This window comes from Hesperophylax consimilis, chromosome 22 (genome assembly GCF_061612785.1).
Source record: "Hesperophylax consimilis isolate HC1 chromosome 22, BYU_Hcon_1.0, whole genome shotgun sequence".
NCBI classification, from domain to species: Eukaryota; Metazoa; Arthropoda; class Insecta; order Trichoptera; family Limnephilidae; genus Hesperophylax; species Hesperophylax consimilis.
In genome coordinates, this window is record NC_142857.1 from 7,872,637 (window position 1) to 7,890,659 (window position 18,023).

Sequence of the window (18,023 nt, forward strand, 5' to 3'; positions counted from 1 at the left end):
CGTTGTCCAGATCAATACCATCCAATTCCGGCCATGAAAAATCATTAATCTTCTCTCGATAGCGCAATCCATTCACCGTAACTGTTGCTCCAGCCTCATTTTCGAAAAAGTAAGGTCCAATGACTCCGCCGGACCATAAACCGCACCAAACAGTCACACGTTGAGGATAGAGAGGCTTTTCAACAATAACTCTTGGGTTTTCCGAGCCCCAGATGCGACAATTTTGCTTGCTGACGAAGCCACCGAGGTAGAAATGGGACTCATCACTCAAGATGATTTGCATTTGATGCAATCAAGTGAGTTTTAATAATTTTCAATACGTTGTTGAAGCGTGTATCGTTCCATTTTTATCAATGGCGTAGTTTCTACTTGTCAAATGTTAAAAGATGACAGCTTCAAAAGTAACATCTACCGAAATAGCGGGCTATTCAAAATAGCACCTCTTATTGGAAAACCGTGTACTAGCCGTAAGGTGATAATTGTTTGTCTAGTCCATAGTTAGTAATAAGGGAGCATTGTATGAATATATTATATATGTGTACAGCGCTCTTGAGGTGATTTTTCACATAAAAACAGCGCTACACAATCGTCAAAATATTATTATTATTCTTATAAGGAAGGTAGAAAAATACCTGGGTATTCAGATCTGGTCTGAGTAGTGATCTTTTTCCAGGGCGATACTGGGAGTATCTTCTACTCTGGAACGTGCCGTATATATATATTATTTTTGATAAATAATTATAATAATTAATCAATAATTTTGTTAAAATTTTTAATTTTTTATTATTTGTGAAATAATACAATTATTTAACACAAATACAAATGCTATGTCGACATCTTCCAACCAACAAACCATGAAACTAAAAAGATCTTTTTTGTCTTTTTGATTTAGTGGCATACAGAGCTCCGGGCCAAAAAGGCCCCTTTCTCTTTCATCGTGAGTTAAGATGATGATAAGAGGAAAATATTTGATTTAGTTTTTGTGAAAAATTATTTGCAATGCATCCCCCCAACTGCAGCCATGTCTGCAGTTGGGGGGATATTTAAACTTTACATAGGATTTTCTAAAAAGCCCTGGACAAAGCATTAGTGCAATTTAGAAATGGATTGAACTCCAGTCCATTTCTTTGTCCTTTTTTTAACAATAACCTTCTAACTTAAATAAATACCATTACATATTTTTTATTGTTTTAGTTTGTTTTAAAAGTTAAAATAAATTATAATTTTTCGGGTCTCCCGAAAATGCATCAAATGACATCATCTATGGACATAACCAATGACGTCATCAGTCACCAGTCTCAAAAATCTTACGTTTTTTTTCAACCGGCTCCGTATATCCGTATGGGAGTCGAGACTTTTTTTACTCTTAAGTTGTTAACATCTAATCACTAATGTTATTATATTGAATCAAAATGCATCCATGACCGCGCTTGATAAACAATTTACCAGTGTCTAACTATACCTGCATGAACATTTTCATTGGTTCAATGTGAATGTGGACCAGAGTTGCCAATACATTATGTGATCAAATACACACAAGAGATGATTTCAAATTCCTCGCAAAATCCCCACGAGTTCCTTTTCCTCCGAAATGAAACAAAATTCTCTTGAAATTAGTATTATTTTTTTTATTATCTAGTCATTTTCGTATTTTCTCTTTTTTATTTGGTGCGAACGAAAACGAAATATAGTGCGTTCTTACAATGAGGAACTGCAGTCCATTTTTTTTAGGTTTTTAACCGTTTCGGAATGTGCGGTTTTAGATCATTTTAAAATCAGTAATTATTAATGAAAATAATCAAATTACACTTTTCAGTGCGATGAACAGAATCAAAAAAATAATCGTAAATCTTCCACACATTTTTTTATTTGTGAAAATATTTCATACTGTATTCATATTATAATATACCTATGTATCAATTGTATTTGCGCATATCGGATATCGAAATTTGTGTCACCATTAAATTACTGCAATATATCTTGTTAAAATGAAACCATAATTATTTAAATTTTCTTAGTTTTCCGCTCCATTACCACGAAAAAACAATAGGTACCAATCTACAACAATACGTTTAGAATATAGGATTTGTTCGCTGGATTTAATTCGAAATTTACGCCATAAATTTGCGGAAGAAACGACCAAAATTGTGTTCAATTGTTGTTATTCCCCGATTACCATAAATATACTAAAATCTCAACGAAAATAAATTCATAATAAAATAATGTATTCCTTAACGGTGACATGCAAATGACTAAATTTGAATACGAAGCAGGGCTCCGTACTGAGCTTAAGTGGAAGTTTAGACCTAAAGTTAGTGTATTCATGCAGGCAACGTTATTTAGGAGACTAAAAGAAAACAGCGTAGAGCCAAACATAGCCCATTTTAACATATTTAGCGCACGCAAGAAAATCATCAGAACTTATTTTGTTCGTATCGAAGTTTGACGACTAAACTGTCATACATTGATTCGGAAATGGCTAATTACAGTAAAAACTTTAACATTGGAAACTGTGCAGCATTGGAAGTTGCGCATTCTTATAATATTATTAAATCTAGAAGAAGACATTGTAAATATTTTGCATACTAAATTATTGTGGACTAGCGCAGACCCATGAAAATCGTAGAATTGATAATCGCATGTCACGAAATCTAACTTTACTTGTCAATATAATGATATTTAACTCTAAGAATTTTAAACAGAAATTCATATTTCAAATATAGAATTAAAATAATTTTCTCATAAAAAAAATTATATTATAGGTAGGTATTATCGCTTGTCTGGAGTCTTGACGCAATCAGTTTCAATTTTGAAAATAAGACACTTAAATTAAAAACTAAACCGAGTTCATTGAACCAGATCTACAATCTCTCACAGACAGGCCCATAACCGAAATAATTTTTATTAACTAGTGCAAACCAGTGAAAAATCATGGGAGAGTAGGTATGTTTCACCCACCTCCGTTATACTGCAAATAAATTAATTTTAACTTGGAAATTTTACAGGAAAGTATATAATTTATTTTTAATTGTAAAGATTACTTATTTCGCTTTATGGAAAATATAATAAAACCCTAAAATATTTCGTATATCTTTACTACATATATTTTTATTATTTATTAGAGAGAGAAAAAAAATACATAAGACGGATGTATACATTTTTTTATAAATATTATTTTACAGTAAGACGGCACAAATTACAAAAACATAATTTTGTGAAAAAACAAGCCGAATACGAAGCGAAAGCCAAATACTAAGTTTGGTGATCGCGCTTTCGGAGTATCTGGGCCGAAGGCTTGGAATAAACTTCCTCTGGAACTAATATCCATAACAAGTCCAACAGAATTCAGGTCTAAACTAAAAACTTACCTTTTTGCTGTCATACCCTTAAATTAAATATACCTTTCCTAAGAGAAAGTCCAGTTATATTCAATTTTCCAATTATGTCCTAAATCCTGTATCTAAATTTCGCTAATAAACAATTAGATAATGTTAATTAAGTGTTAATCTCAAGTGACCTACCAGGTGAGTATTGTACTGTATATTATCTCAATAAATAGTAAGTAATAACATATATCACTGTAGAAATGTATTATAAATTTGTACAGCGCCCTTGAGGTGATTTTGCACAAAAACGGCGCTGTACAAGTCATCCAATTATTATTATTATTATTACAGCGTGCAACCGGCCGCGACATTGCAAATCGAAAATTTAGGTAGGTACTTTTTACTTTTAAGCACATTTCTTCTTCTCGCGTAAGAACTTTTTCTTTGGCTGGCTAGATAATATTTTTCTCACATCTTTCAAAACTGCTGTCAAATGATGTTAAAAGAAATAGACGTTTCGAATTTTAGATTGACAAAAACAGCGAAAATGTCGCTAGCGTGGCCCGAAGTTACTGCCGCTAAATCGGAAAATCGCCATGAAATTAAATTATCTGGCCCGTCAATATCTGAAAAAATAACCGAGGGTGGCTTGGACAGGCACATATTTTCTTTAAATGGATTAAATCTGCTGAACATCAGTGACACATGTTTAAAAGTAATCCCGGATGACATCGGCCGCCTTGTTAATTTGCAATCTATACTTGTATTCTCTAATGAAATTGAACAACTCAATGAGAACATATGCAAATTAAAGAAGCTGAAGGTTTTGGACTTCTCCAGGAATCGGCTTACAGCTATTCCCAGCGGAATTAATACTCTGCCACAACTTACAAGTATTAACCTAAGCTCTAACAAACTAGAGGAATTTCCGCAGCTCAACGCACTACCTAACCTCATCTCTTTGGATCTGTCAAATAACCAATTGGTGGTCTTTCCCGATGTGTGCTACGTCGAGAATTCCCATTTGAGCGATTTAAAATTGAATAACAATAAAATTACTGAAATTCCCGGCACCATCAATGTACTGCCTGTGCTCAAGAACTTTGACATTAGCAATAATGAACTGAAGATTATTCCTCAAGAAGTTTCAGAAATCGTTAAGCTGAAAGGTATGTAACTCCAATAAAACAATCTTACAAAATATCTAATAATCCATAGCTTTGCCATAACATCTGATAAACCACATTGCCCAGTGCACTTTGTAATCGTAATCAGCTTCATCACACTAATAATACAAAAGCTATAAATTTTATCTTTCTCGCTAAATATCCACAGCTACTTCGTAACAGTTTAATTACAATGAGGAACAATTATTTCAGTCCACGGAGAAGCAAAATATAGCATATTCATTCATATTTAATCAATTCTTCATATTGGCTTCGTGTTCATTTTACTATTGATGAAAAGTATGTTTTTAGGTTAGTTTTTTTTTTTTCTTTCATAATAATACCCAAACTAAGAACATAATATCTAGCGTAGGGAGTGTGGCGAGCCCATCGCTCAGGGTTCAACCATCCCAAGCTAAGGTGTGAGCTACCGTGCTCAGGCTGAATGACCTGGGGAACAGTGTCACGAACGGTGCCTCCGAGAAACATGGTCGCATCTCGGAGTATTTAGACCTTACCCCAGCATGCAGGGCGCTACTGGAGTGGACACTCCGTTAATGGTAGAAGTTGGGGACGCCCGAGGAAGACATAACGCATTATCTCTGCACTTGAATGAGTGAAACAAAAACTTGTAAAAAGTAAACTTTTTCAATTCATTAGAATAATATTATTTCCACCTTAAAAATACACCCAGTTGGCAGGTACACTAGAATTCACAACCTCAAAACTTTACTCCAAACTATTCATAACCACGAGCAACATCGAGTAGACGTCAGCTAGTTTTATATAAAGGCATACCACTGTTTCTTCATAACCAATCAATCCAGTGTGTATGAATACTCTTTATGGAATGTGTGGGACTGCACTAACCTCCCCGCATACCAGAATAAATACTTATTATTATCATTAACTGTGCATGCAACAGTCAGATAGGTTACAGTAACCATAAAACTCATTACTTTTTCCAGACATCAACCTCAAAGGAAACGCTCTGGCCGACAATCGCCTAAACAAGCTAGTGGACCAGTGCAGAACCAAGCAAATTGTCGATTATGTCCGTCAGAACTGCGTCAAGGCCGGCAGCGCCCCCGAAGCACCATCCAAGGGCGGAAAAAAGGGCAAGAAGGGCCAGCAGACAAAGAAGAACGAGACCGCTGACCCCAAGGAGGTCAAAGAAGAGGTCGTCGAAGAACTCTGTCACCTGATGAGCGTCGTTCACTTTGGCGATGACACTCCCAACGTGAAGATAACCGACCAAGTGAAAACTGTCCGGCCTCACATTGTCTGCTGCATCGTGCACGGACTCAACTTCACTGAGGATAACTTCAAGAAGTTCATTCAGATGCAGACGAAGTTGCATGACACCATATGCGACAAACGAAACGCCGCCACTATCGCAACGCACGATATGGACAAGCTTCCACCTGGTAATTTATTATTAGAATAATCAATTTATTATTATTATTTAGACCGGTTAGTGGCTGGGTTGACAAATGCTTAGGGTTCCCACTCAGGGGTTACCGGTTATATCCTCTGCATGCTAAGTCCTTCATAATTATTGCACTAGCAACATTTTCTCACAAAGATGATCGTACTAGGAATTCAAATATTGTTAGATTATTCGTAACTCGAGAATATTTGTCTTTCTTTTTTAAAAATCTTTATTTTTATATTAAATCCAAGGGCCCTGAGAGAAAGTATTTCCCTCGGGGCCTCTGTAATCTTTGGGGATGCTGTGTGAACAGTGTTTTTGAGGAAAGGAAGGAGTGAACCTAGGCCCTGAAGAGATCCATGTTGTAGGAGGGAGGAAACCCAGATGCTGCAAATTATTCCACAGCCAAGCTTTTGAATACAAGAACAAGTTGTCCAAATGTTGTGCATTTGGCGTTTTTCTCGACGAAGGGATCAATGACGGTGGTTCCTCGGAGAATCGTTCATTGAAATGCCGTTAGAACCAGGACAGCATTCCCACCTGACATCTGTGTTCTCCACACTGCAATCCATTTACCATGGGAATATATCAAACAGATCACATGGTTTCTGTACAAATTGGTGGGTTTTTCTGGTATTTTGTGGCTCCAGACTGAAGATAGTTGTCAAATTCAAGAGTTGTGTGAACGGGGTCAGTAATTAAGTACTATAAATCTATCTGAGTGGCCAACTTAACTATAACTATACAATCTATAATATCAGGTGATTTGCTGTACACGGCCAAGCCGCCGCAGAGGATAGTGATCCACCCGCTGATGAGGAACAAGACCTACACGGGCCAGCAGCTCTTTAACCAGCTCCAGCAGGAGGCCGAGAACCTGCGCAAGGAAAAGAAGAGGAACGTCTACTCGGGCATTCACAAGTAAGTTTAGTGCATAAGGAGTCATTATCACCAAAAAATCTTAACTATTTCATGTTTTAATTAATATACTTCGAGTAACTTTATACCGAATGTTTACATTACGCAAATCGATAAATGGCAGTTACATTGTCTAGCAAGGCTATTTAGTTATTTTATTTATCGCTTATGATATTTTTTTTTTTTTTTTTTTATTGTTGATACATTTTTTTTTACAATATTTCATATTTCAATTTAGTAATGTTGGCCTCACTGGGTTGTTTACCCGTGCTGAGGCCCCCATTTTATAATTTTAGAATTTATACATTTAAAAAATATAAAAGAAAAACAACATTAAAATAAAGATAAATTTAAAATAAAAAATAAAGATTAAAAATTAAAATATAATTATAACACTAAAAGAAAAATATCAAAAGAGAATGTAAATCGGCATTTATAATGATATATGTGTTTGTGCGTATTGCGTGTTTTATATTTTTTTTTTTTGTGTTGCGTGTATATGTTTTATTCTTTTATGTTATAGTATTTTGGTAATATTGTCTGTTTCTGATGTTTTTCGTATCATTCATACAAAGTCTGGACATTTATATAATTACAATGTTTTGTATGTATTGTAGATTCCTGTATCTTCTAGAAGGCAAGAAGCTGTACCCGTGCTTGGAAGATAGCAAGGAGAATGTAATCAGCTTCCCTCCCATCACAAACAGTGAAATTACTAAGGTAAAAACCTAACTGACCAGGGGTAGGCAGAGAGTATAAAAGAACCACACAACTCTATCTTGGCACACACCCCTTGCCACATTCATATTCATACATTTTTTCTTACATACTGACCAACTACTCAATATGGACAGACACTCACTGACTGAACTGATAGGACTGCTAACGGGACACTGCCATCTCAGGAGACACATGCAGATGTTGTGGAAAACACCAACAGATCGAGGAAATGTGAAGAGGATGAAGAGACTCCAATTCACCTATGGTGCCAATGTCCCACCCTGACGGAATCAAGGATATACCTGGGAAGGCATATTGTGGAACCAGGAGACAGCCACGTATCCACATTACTGTTAAAATATTGAGGTTAAATGGGAGATAGCACTGTTTCTGCTATCGTGGTACGAGAACACGCCGTCAGATGGAATGCAGGAAAACACTTCTTCTTCTTGACATATAAATTTATTAAATCACAATATAATTGCAGAGGATCTTATTTTCCTCTGCTCAAACTTAAACTGAAAGAAATAAAGGTCTAGTTTCCTTTATTCTTCAGTTTTCCCTAGATTTACATAAACCTAGTAATTATCTCACGACTGACTGCGTAGGTATGCATGTACCTACCAGTTATATCAATACTAGCTCCTGCGTAGGTACGCCTGTACCTACCAGTTATATGAATACTAGCTCCTCCGAAGGTACGCCTGTACCTACCAGTTATATGAATACTGTCCTTTTTCTGGGAGGTATCTGTATTTAAACTAAATTCTTGAAGGACATATTACAAAAATAAAGATGTTCCACCCGCTCGTCGGAAAACAACATTCTTAAACATAAAAAATAATGCACTTAACTATCCTAAATGATACAAACGTGACTTAAACAATACAAATATTTTAAAGGAATTATTTTAAGGGAGATGAAACTTTATTTGGGGTTTTTATTACTATGGGACAGGGGTGGGAAAGATATTGGAAAATATTTTTAGGCATAATGGTTTAACTAGGGTCATCATAAAATAGAGAGCGAACAACTCTATTTGAAAGCTGCCGCCGCTTGAAGTAAAATGTCACGAATTCTTAAATCATAAATTATACACAAACAAGACAATATCTTTATAAAAATACCAGGCCAATGAATTGTTTTATTGTAGGGTCGAATCTGCAAATGTGGGAAACTACACTAACTTTGAAAATACGAACTGTGGGATCTGGCCTGAAGGCTAAATTTTATTGAGCAATATGTAAAAGTCGCATTCTGGAAGATCCATAGCACAATGGGCCTTTTGGCCTAAGTACTCACGGAAACTATTCGTAAACCGTCTTCGCCTTACAATAAAAATTTTTAATATACCCAGTCTAAGAATTTGATCGTCCCACGTCCTCGGGAGTTCCCAAATTCTTCTGCCATACTTTCATGATGAATAATAGTTATTTACATATTCTCCTTGCACTGCTTTGTGTTCACCCTATGATTGCTCATAAGGGGTCACAATGCTGTATTATGTGCCAGACTCCCAAAGTGCCGAATTAATGAGATCATGTCCTACTGGCATTGCCTCGACGCAGTGTCTCTAGACATCCCTGCCCTGCCTTACTTGGGGGACCTCCGTCCATAGTAGTACTCGCACAGCCTCTGGAGTTGCTTCTCTCACCAACCCCCAGAATAGCAGTGTTTTCAGTGGGACTTACGGCCGTCGTTCCCAACTTTTCGATTGATCAATCTAAGTCTCCGATCAGCCAAATGGTTTGTTCAGTAACGCTCAATTCGCCTTTTTCCAAACATCTTCATCGTTGCAATAAAATGACATCAAAGTAAAAACTTTCAATGTTAAATTAATATTTACCAGTTAATATTGAACTTATTATTAATATGCATAATTTGTTTTAAATACTGTAATACATAAAACTGACATTATAAATATTATAACAATTGCATGTACATATTAAAAATCAAGCCTTAGCTTGACTTTTACTAATGCAATGAAAGTACATTAAAACAAATTAGACGATTAACGTTTCTGCTCCGTGTGGTAACATGAAACCAAGCAACATGGACAAAATACAGACCAAAACGTAGCAAAAAGTTCGTGCGGAATGCGAAAATGAATATTGTGACGTTTACAACATCATCTGGCATTCGAATAGGCATTTTTGACAATCAAAAACAGTTATATAAATCTTTGTTTTTCAATATTTGGCTGTCGCCCCTTGTGTAGCTCGATGTTATCGTCCATTACCTCCGCCTATATCTATTATAAATTTTATCATTAACATCTTCATCTTCGGTCCATATTAATTTGATACTAAAAATTAGCAATACGCAATACGAAAAATAGTTTATTGCAAACCGAATAATGTTCGACATTTCGCTATCATTTTACACTCAGTTGATACTTTTTAAAACTAATCCTTTTACTGAGACAGAAGTTGTTCTCCAGTTGTTTGGTTCCTCTAGCTTGACAGGAGTGTTGCATTGGAAACAGTGTAGTTGTGCATTTGAGGAGTGTTGAGCCAAAATTTCGGCTCAACAGTTGATCAATTGATCAGTAGGATTGGAAACAACAGCCGTCAGTCCTTTGTCATTCTTAATACAGTACATGACCAAACCACCTCAAATGCAACTTGTCTATGAAGAGTAGGCAGGGGTTCCATGTTAAGTCCATCTCCGATCATCCAGCTTCTTATTCCATCCTATTGTGTAACTCCTGCCACTTTTCTTAAAAATCTTATTTCGTCTGCCTGAACCCTGATTAACTTGATTCCAGATGTCCCACGAGAGCAAGTCCATGATGGTGGAGGTGACCTCGGCGCAGAACCAGGGCGTCTGCCGCAAGGTCATGGACGCCTTCCTCCTGGAGGTGCTGAAGATGGGCGTGGGGGGCTCCGCAGACCCCGAGGAGCCCAGTCCTTACCACAGGCTGCAGATCCAGCAGCTCAAGATCGTGGACTTAGAGGGCAATGTCCGGGTCGTATACCCCTCAAAGGTGGACCTGTTCTATCAAGAAGAGAATAACCTCAAAATCCTAAGGGTTTAATTAATTTATTCTAGGGCTCGGAGATAAACTATTATATGTCACATTTACAGGAGAAAATAAACAGTGATTCTATGTCACCAGATTGAAAATGAACAGACGATATTATACAAACGGTTACATCCTTTTCCATTCGTAATGGACATGCCTAGTATGTCACTATGTAGAATTGATCCTTTTGAAAAATACCTAAAATGTGGACATATGATAGTTTTCCTCTGAGCCACAGTTTGCCTTGGGTATACTTAAAATAATTATAATCTGCTCTTTCGTAGATGGCGCTAATTTAATTATTTTAGGGAAACGTTTATGTATGTTATGCTTTAAAATACTATTACAGAAGAACCCCGTTAATTCAAACCCCGATAATTCGAAAAAAGGCATTTGAACTTTTCGCCAAAAAATATCCACAGAAAAAAATTTTCATAGAAAACGGTTTTTTAATTCGAAATTTATTTTTGTCCGCACATGAAAATGTGTTTGTGTAATTCTAAAAATTCGATTTTTGCGAAAATAAATCATAAAATTTCGTAAATCTGAATCTAAAAGACACCGTGCTGGTAAAATGCCGAAAAATGTATTTTTTTACTAAATTTACTTCGAATATCTGAGTTAAAAGAGCCGGAAATCAGCTGCAAAATTTCGATTCACTCAGAAATATGAATATTTTTACAAATTTACTTTAAATATCTGAATTTAAAGGGTCGGCCTCCACCGAAATCAACTGCGAAATTTCGATTTACATGTAAATGTATCGTATTTTTACGAATTTATTTTGAATATCTAAATTTGAAGGGTAGGCCACCAACGAAATCCTCCGCGAAAGTTCGATTTACTAAATTTGAAGCTCGCCGCAACGGAAATCGGCCGCGAAATCTCAATTTATGCTGAAATATATCCTATTTTTACGAATTTATTTCGAATATCCGAATTTAAAAGGCCAGCCGTGACTGTAATCAGCCGCGAAAACTTGATTTACACTGGAATAATTCGTATTAATACGAATTTACTTCAAAGATACTATCCGATTTTGAAGGGGCGGCCGAGGAACTCGATTTTCAGCGACATTTTTTTTTTTAATTTTCATGAAACTTCAAATTACGTGGAAATTCGTTAATTAAAAATTTGTTTTTTGATGTCCCGTGGATTTTGAATTAATGAGGTCCTACTGTAAGATGAATTGTTTGTTTGCACTGGTACATAAGGTATATGAATATAAGAATAAATAGTTTTGTAAAACTCAATTCTTTCAAAAAAGGCATACAAATACAATATTATGTCGGTAATTCAATTCAATATTGTATTTGTATGCTTCTCTTGAAAGAATTGAGTTTGTAATTTGATCTAGTATACGCAAACAAATAATTCATCCTAGTATTAAGCATAACTTGCCAAAGTTTTTTTTCGTGAAATTATAAAATTAGCGCCATCTATAAAAGAGCAGATTATGAATTCTTTTTTGTATACCCTTAATGGTCTTTTTACTTTACTTTTTACAATTACAATATGTACTACTAAAAGCACATTTACAATCGTTAGACTGTCTAAATCTTCACAATGCAATATCGCATCAACTTCATGACATGTGATATCAGCAAACAAGGATCAGGTTTAACCCATGGTACGTCAGTGTGAAGTCTTGAATGAAAATGGTTATTAGGTATCCATTGTTACGAGAAATGCATTATCACGTGATGTTTTTGATGTATCGTGAGCTTTTAGCATTGGAGACTTCAGTCGATTTACACAAAATGTGTTTTTAAAAGATTACATACTATAAAGAGGAAAAAATTAGGTGACTTTAGTCAATTTCCAAAACCAAGGTGTTAAGAGGGCATTCTTTTCCTACAAGCACTTAATTTTCTCGGTCCGTTTTCATAACCTATTTTAAAATTGTGTACGGCTAACAAGATGTTTTTCTAATTTTTTGTTTGTTTTTAAAAAGGCACAATACAATTCTAATACTGATTAACCTGACAATAATATCATGTCATCGAATACTCCCGCTTGACACTCAATTTCAAATAGATGCAATAAAATGCTTTTTTGGAGACTCGTTCACATTTTAGTATTACAAATTGACATATGCAATCAGAAATATTAAAATTTTAAACACAAATATAGTTTCCCAGCAGGAGGACGAGGCAGAGAGGACGGACCCCCAAAAAACTCGGTCTTGGCACACACTCTTTGACTCGTTAAAATTCATGCATCGTCGCATACAACATACTCTTCTGTTATTCTAACACTGTTTAAGTTGTATATCTCACCGTAATTCAAAATGAGATAGCATGACTTTATGAGTATGTGTCAGGTTGGGAGATATATATTCCAAAAAGACTCTAGAGGTTAATTGACAGTAAGATTGTAATTCTGGGTTTGGTAAAGATACAAATAATGTCGATATCTATTTTTGGACATAGGCTCATTGTCCTCTTCGTGGTATGTATTTCTCCATTGATTTTTTTATTGTTGTGTTTTGAATATGCTAGACAATTTTTTTTTATATGTTGCAAAAATAGAAAGTTATTCTAATAAGAAACTTTAAATGTACACATTGTTAACAGGATAGAACTCCATTAATCCTATAATATTCTGTTGAATATTGTTAAAATATTTAAGTATAATAACATCTAACAGTTTTCTATCATTGTTGTAATTCTTATGCCATCGGTCTATAGAATTTTATTAAAAATGTGCAAATATAATGCGAACAAACTTACCATCCTTTATTTCATGAATATCATAGAAAAATTAATAGACCAGCCAATCAGAGAAAGGAGAACAAACCAAGTGCGTGGAGCGCGGGACGCGTAATGACCGTCCCCCTTTTTGTGACAGAGTACAAGCGACTCGCATTGAAAATCACCATTTGGTCCTCGAAAATACGAATTACTAGTCCTTTTTACAATGGCGCGTAAATTGCTGGCTGTGTAAAAATTTAACTGCAAATCCCAAATCTGGTAAACAAAATTACAGGCTTGTTTCCAAAATTTAACATTTAGTTAAGACGCTTTTACAAATGTATTATTATTTACCCACCTCAATCGATTCCAGTGTCAGTACGCCACGCGGTGTGTTTAAAAACGAACATCCAGATCCTGAGCAGAAAAGTCCCATTGAAGCACAGTCCACTGCGCTTCAAACCTTTGCTTTACTTTACTTTTCTGCGCAGGGTCTAGTTATTTCAATGTGCGCTCCTCGGTGGTCAATGTACGACTTACAACTGATGTCGTAGTTTATTCTAAGCATTCTCGAACCCTCCTGGTGCTAAAAATATGAAAATGGTCACGTGGTTTGCCTCCAGCTCGTCGAAAACCAATTTTTTTGTAAGATACACTAAATGACCCAAACAAAGCTGACTTTAACTTCAGTTTGTGGAGTTGTGTTAAAAATTAGACTTTAATTTCAGATAGTACTTTCATATTTGGGGTGTGATGACTACTGTGTAAAAAAATTTCATTAAAACATTATTTTCAAAGAAATAGCGGTTTAAATCAAAATCCATTTTCTCGAACGGGACCTTCGAGGACCTCTTAAAGTGTGTTAATAAAGCGGTACGCAAGTTTGGACCCTTTCTCAAAGGGAACCACTGCTCTATATGACATAGTTTCACCAGTTTCCCACTTGTACCACTAGTTTCCAGACACCATGTATATGAAGGATGTGTACTTTGTTTGCTAGTTCGTACATTGTTTAGTACCTCAGTCGTACATTTGTTGTTCTTGTCAAATGTTTAATTTACTATTTAGTAATAATATCTCATATTATACTAATGAAAATTGTGATACAATTTTTGTACAATGTGATTCAACTTTGTATTTTAATAAACATGTTTAACTCAAAAAAAAAGTGCTTTATATATTTACTTATACACAGTTGTTTTGTTTGTAACCAACCTCTCCCGCCTTACTCCCCCACCTTCCTCTTCCCCATCCCCTCCCCAGTGCCTTCAGCCTCACAACATACCCCAATTAGAGATGCCATAATATACAGACAGTTGGGACTCTTCTGCGGTATTCACAAAATAAATAAATAACCGCGGAGAAAACAGTGTACCATCCCTAACCATATGTAACGTCATATTTGTCAATATCATCTTGCAAGAACTAATTTTTCCCATATCGCAAAGTTTGTAATGAAATTGGTTTGTAACCTAGATAGTGTCTCGGAAAACCATAACCGATTATTATTTAAATGGGATACCTATTGACTTTTTAAAAAAGTCTAAATGAATATTCAGGAACAACTTTTTCTTTAACTTATTTTGAAGGTTATACCGACATGTAATCAGAGATGTGCTTTATTTCAAATAAATCCATTTCAAATGTATTTAAAATAGGTATTTTGCATTTTAAATGCTTTTCTAAAAACCATTTTGCATTTTAAATGCTTTTCTCAGTGCATTTTCAACATTCTTCCTACTATCTCCACTCATCTTTTTTTCATAAGCCCCAAATATCAGTCGGTCGTCAACCTCGCTATGAGAGATAATTTACATTTGTCAAGTTGCTCCCTGGTAGGAGCCCTGGCAATTGAGTGATACCATTACAAAAAATACTGATTCAAATACTGAACATGGGGCCATGACGCTGTAATATTACATGACCACGGCTCAGCACCACTACAATATATTATTGTCCAAAAATAAAATTAGTGTAACCGAAACTGTGAATTATGAACAATTCAAAAAGTTAATTAACCTTTTGAACGCGTTAATTTGCTCCGTTTTATCTATACCCGTACGCGGTACATATTTTCAAATACCTATGCACGCAATTAAATGTCAAATTATAGCATTCTGGCATGATTTATTGGACTATATAGACAGAACAGATTATTCTCCACAATATGATAACAAATCCTCGTGTGTCAACACTCTTGGATGTTTATAAAAACAAAAACATAAAATTTCATACAAAGACGTACCGTATCTTTTGAATGTGGTCCCGCCATTCGCTCGGCGTGTGTGTAATTAGGCCACTGCGTTGATAGACACAAGTGGAACACCATGAGCACTTATCATTTTTTGTTATGAAAACTTTTTCTAAAACTGGACACGTAAATTTTATGTCACAAAATAATAACAAAATTGAACTAACGCCATCCGTTGACAAAATTGTAAACTATGGCACTCGAAGGCGCGAAGAGGCTCACTTGATTATCGATGTTTTTAAATGAAACACAAATTTATTTTCGAGAAATTCTTGTAGATGTCAGCATCGTGATAGTTCTACAAATGTTCAAGCGAGCGGGAAATAAATTTATGTCAAAAGACCGCTGGAATATCGGCATTCAAAGTTTCCGTATCAACTGTTGATACGGCCGCGTGTGAGTATGGACTTTTTGCCGTAACAACAGTTGATACGGCCGCGTGCATAGAGTTAAGTCCCTAAAATTGGATAATGATATATTGTACCCCTAATTTTCTTACACTTACTCAATCTGTAAAAAATATATATTAATTTGATTGTCTTTAAAAAAAACTACTTTTCTAAATTTTTCTTGATATATTGTACCCTTAATTTCCTCACGCTTACTTAATCTGTAAAAAGATGAATTATTTTAATTATCTTTAAAAAAACAATTTTCTAATTTGTGTACCTATGTTAATATTATGTTTGTATTTATTTCAAAAGTTTTTGATTATTGTTTAAAAAAATCATTAGAACTAAATGTAAAGACTCCTCCCATAAACACGAGCTCCTGGAGCTCAACTTATGGAGAAATAGAATAATAATGAACAAATTATTTATAAGTCTGTATATTGTTATCATTTATAATGTTAAATAATAAATAAAAAATAAAAAAAAATGTTAGATAGCAGTTTCTATGTTTTTACGTTGGCAACATTAGTCCCGCGCAAATTTTTTGTGGTTTCATAATCTGTAGTCGTGGTGTTTTTGGATTTACCATCATGTAATATGTTTGTTCTACATTGATGTCCATTATTAAATGACAAAATTGTTGAAAAATTCTACAATTATTTTAATTGTTTGACCTGAGAAATCATTTTGCATTTTGCATTTGAAATGCTCCTAAGGGTTTAATTAATTTATTCTAGGGCTCGGAGATAAACTATTATATGTCACATTTACAAGAGAAAATAAACAGTGATTCTATGTCACCAGATTGAAAGTGAACAGACGATATTATACAAACGGTTACATCCTTTTCAAATTTTTTGTGGTTTCATATTCTGTAGTCGTGGTGTTTTTGGATTTACCATCATGTAAATGATTTACCATCATAATATGTTTGTTCTACATTGATGTCCATTATTAAATGACAAAATTGTTTAAAAATTCTATAATTATTTTAATTGTTTGAATGAGAAACCATTAGCATTTTGAAAATAGATATTTTGCGTTTTGCATTTGAAATGCTTTTCTAAAAACCATTTTGCATTTTACATTTTCAAATGGAAAAGTTTTGACCCATTTCCATTTTGCATTTCAAATGGTTTTGGGTACCCATTTTGCACATCTCTGCATGTAATACATCATTGAAGAAGAAGATAATACTAATAAACCTAAACGAAACATGAAACAGAAAATAAAAGGATAACAGTCACAACTAGCAAATGAACGAAGGATCTCTTGTCTTATCGGGACAGGCGTCTTAAGCAGACGACAATTGAGACCTATTTATTAAACCATATTGGTTACAAACTAATTACTATAATAATTTGTGAGTTTGATCGCGAGTTCGTGATGAGATTCCTCAACCACATTTTTGCTTTATTTTCATTTGCGATTATCGAAATGACGTTGTGAGCTGAAAATGGTTACTAAAGTGGAGAATCTAAGCAGAAAAAATATTCAAATTTAATGCTGTTACTGAGTCTTATTTAAGCATACAACGTTTTTTTTGCTTTATTTTATAGTAGTTTAGTTTTTCATTACTCTCATACAAAAATGTAATATTATGAATTCTCCAATGCACTCATTTCCATTATATATTATATGCAAGCTATTAATGCATGCTTCGTGCTTCGATAAATCTCGAAGCAACGTCATGGAGTATTAACAAGGGTAAATTTATTTATTTTTCTTTGTTAGATTCTTGATGAGAGACGATGACCAAACACCCACCGAAAATAATAAACTATTATATATGTATACAAGTTGAAACTAAACCTGTACAAGATTCGAACCCTTACAAGATCAAAAAGGGTAAATAAGTAACTACCTATAGGAAATAAAAGCGGCAGAAAGAACCGTAAATAAATCCAAGCACTAATTATTTTAATTAAATTATTTTATTTAACTATTATTATAGATTCTCAAGGAGATATTTGTACGAAACTAAAACCGTTCCAAGATTCGAACCCGAACGTGATAAAGATAGAGTGCTCTATGGCCCAGAGATGTCGCTAGTATGCACTATGAAGTGTTCCCCAAGTGTCTAGCAGCGCGCATTACCAA

At 34.7% G+C, this 18,023-nt stretch overlaps 1 protein-coding gene across 1 annotated transcript; it reads left to right on the plus strand.

Moving 5' to 3' along the window:
• Positions 1–3,853: 3,853 nt before the first annotated feature.
• LOC149412779 (leucine-rich repeat-containing protein 47-like) lies at positions 3,854–14,434 on the plus strand. Its single transcript, XM_089645489.1, has 5 exons — positions 3,854–4,495; positions 5,461–5,919; positions 6,686–6,845; positions 7,460–7,562; positions 10,330–14,434. The coding sequence occupies exons 1-5, from the start codon at positions 3,874–3,876 to the stop codon at positions 10,597–10,599; spliced, it is 1,614 nt and encodes a 537-aa protein (XP_089501615.1). The 5' UTR covers positions 3,854–3,873; the 3' UTR covers positions 10,600–14,434.
• Positions 14,435–18,023: the final 3,589 nt, after the last annotated feature.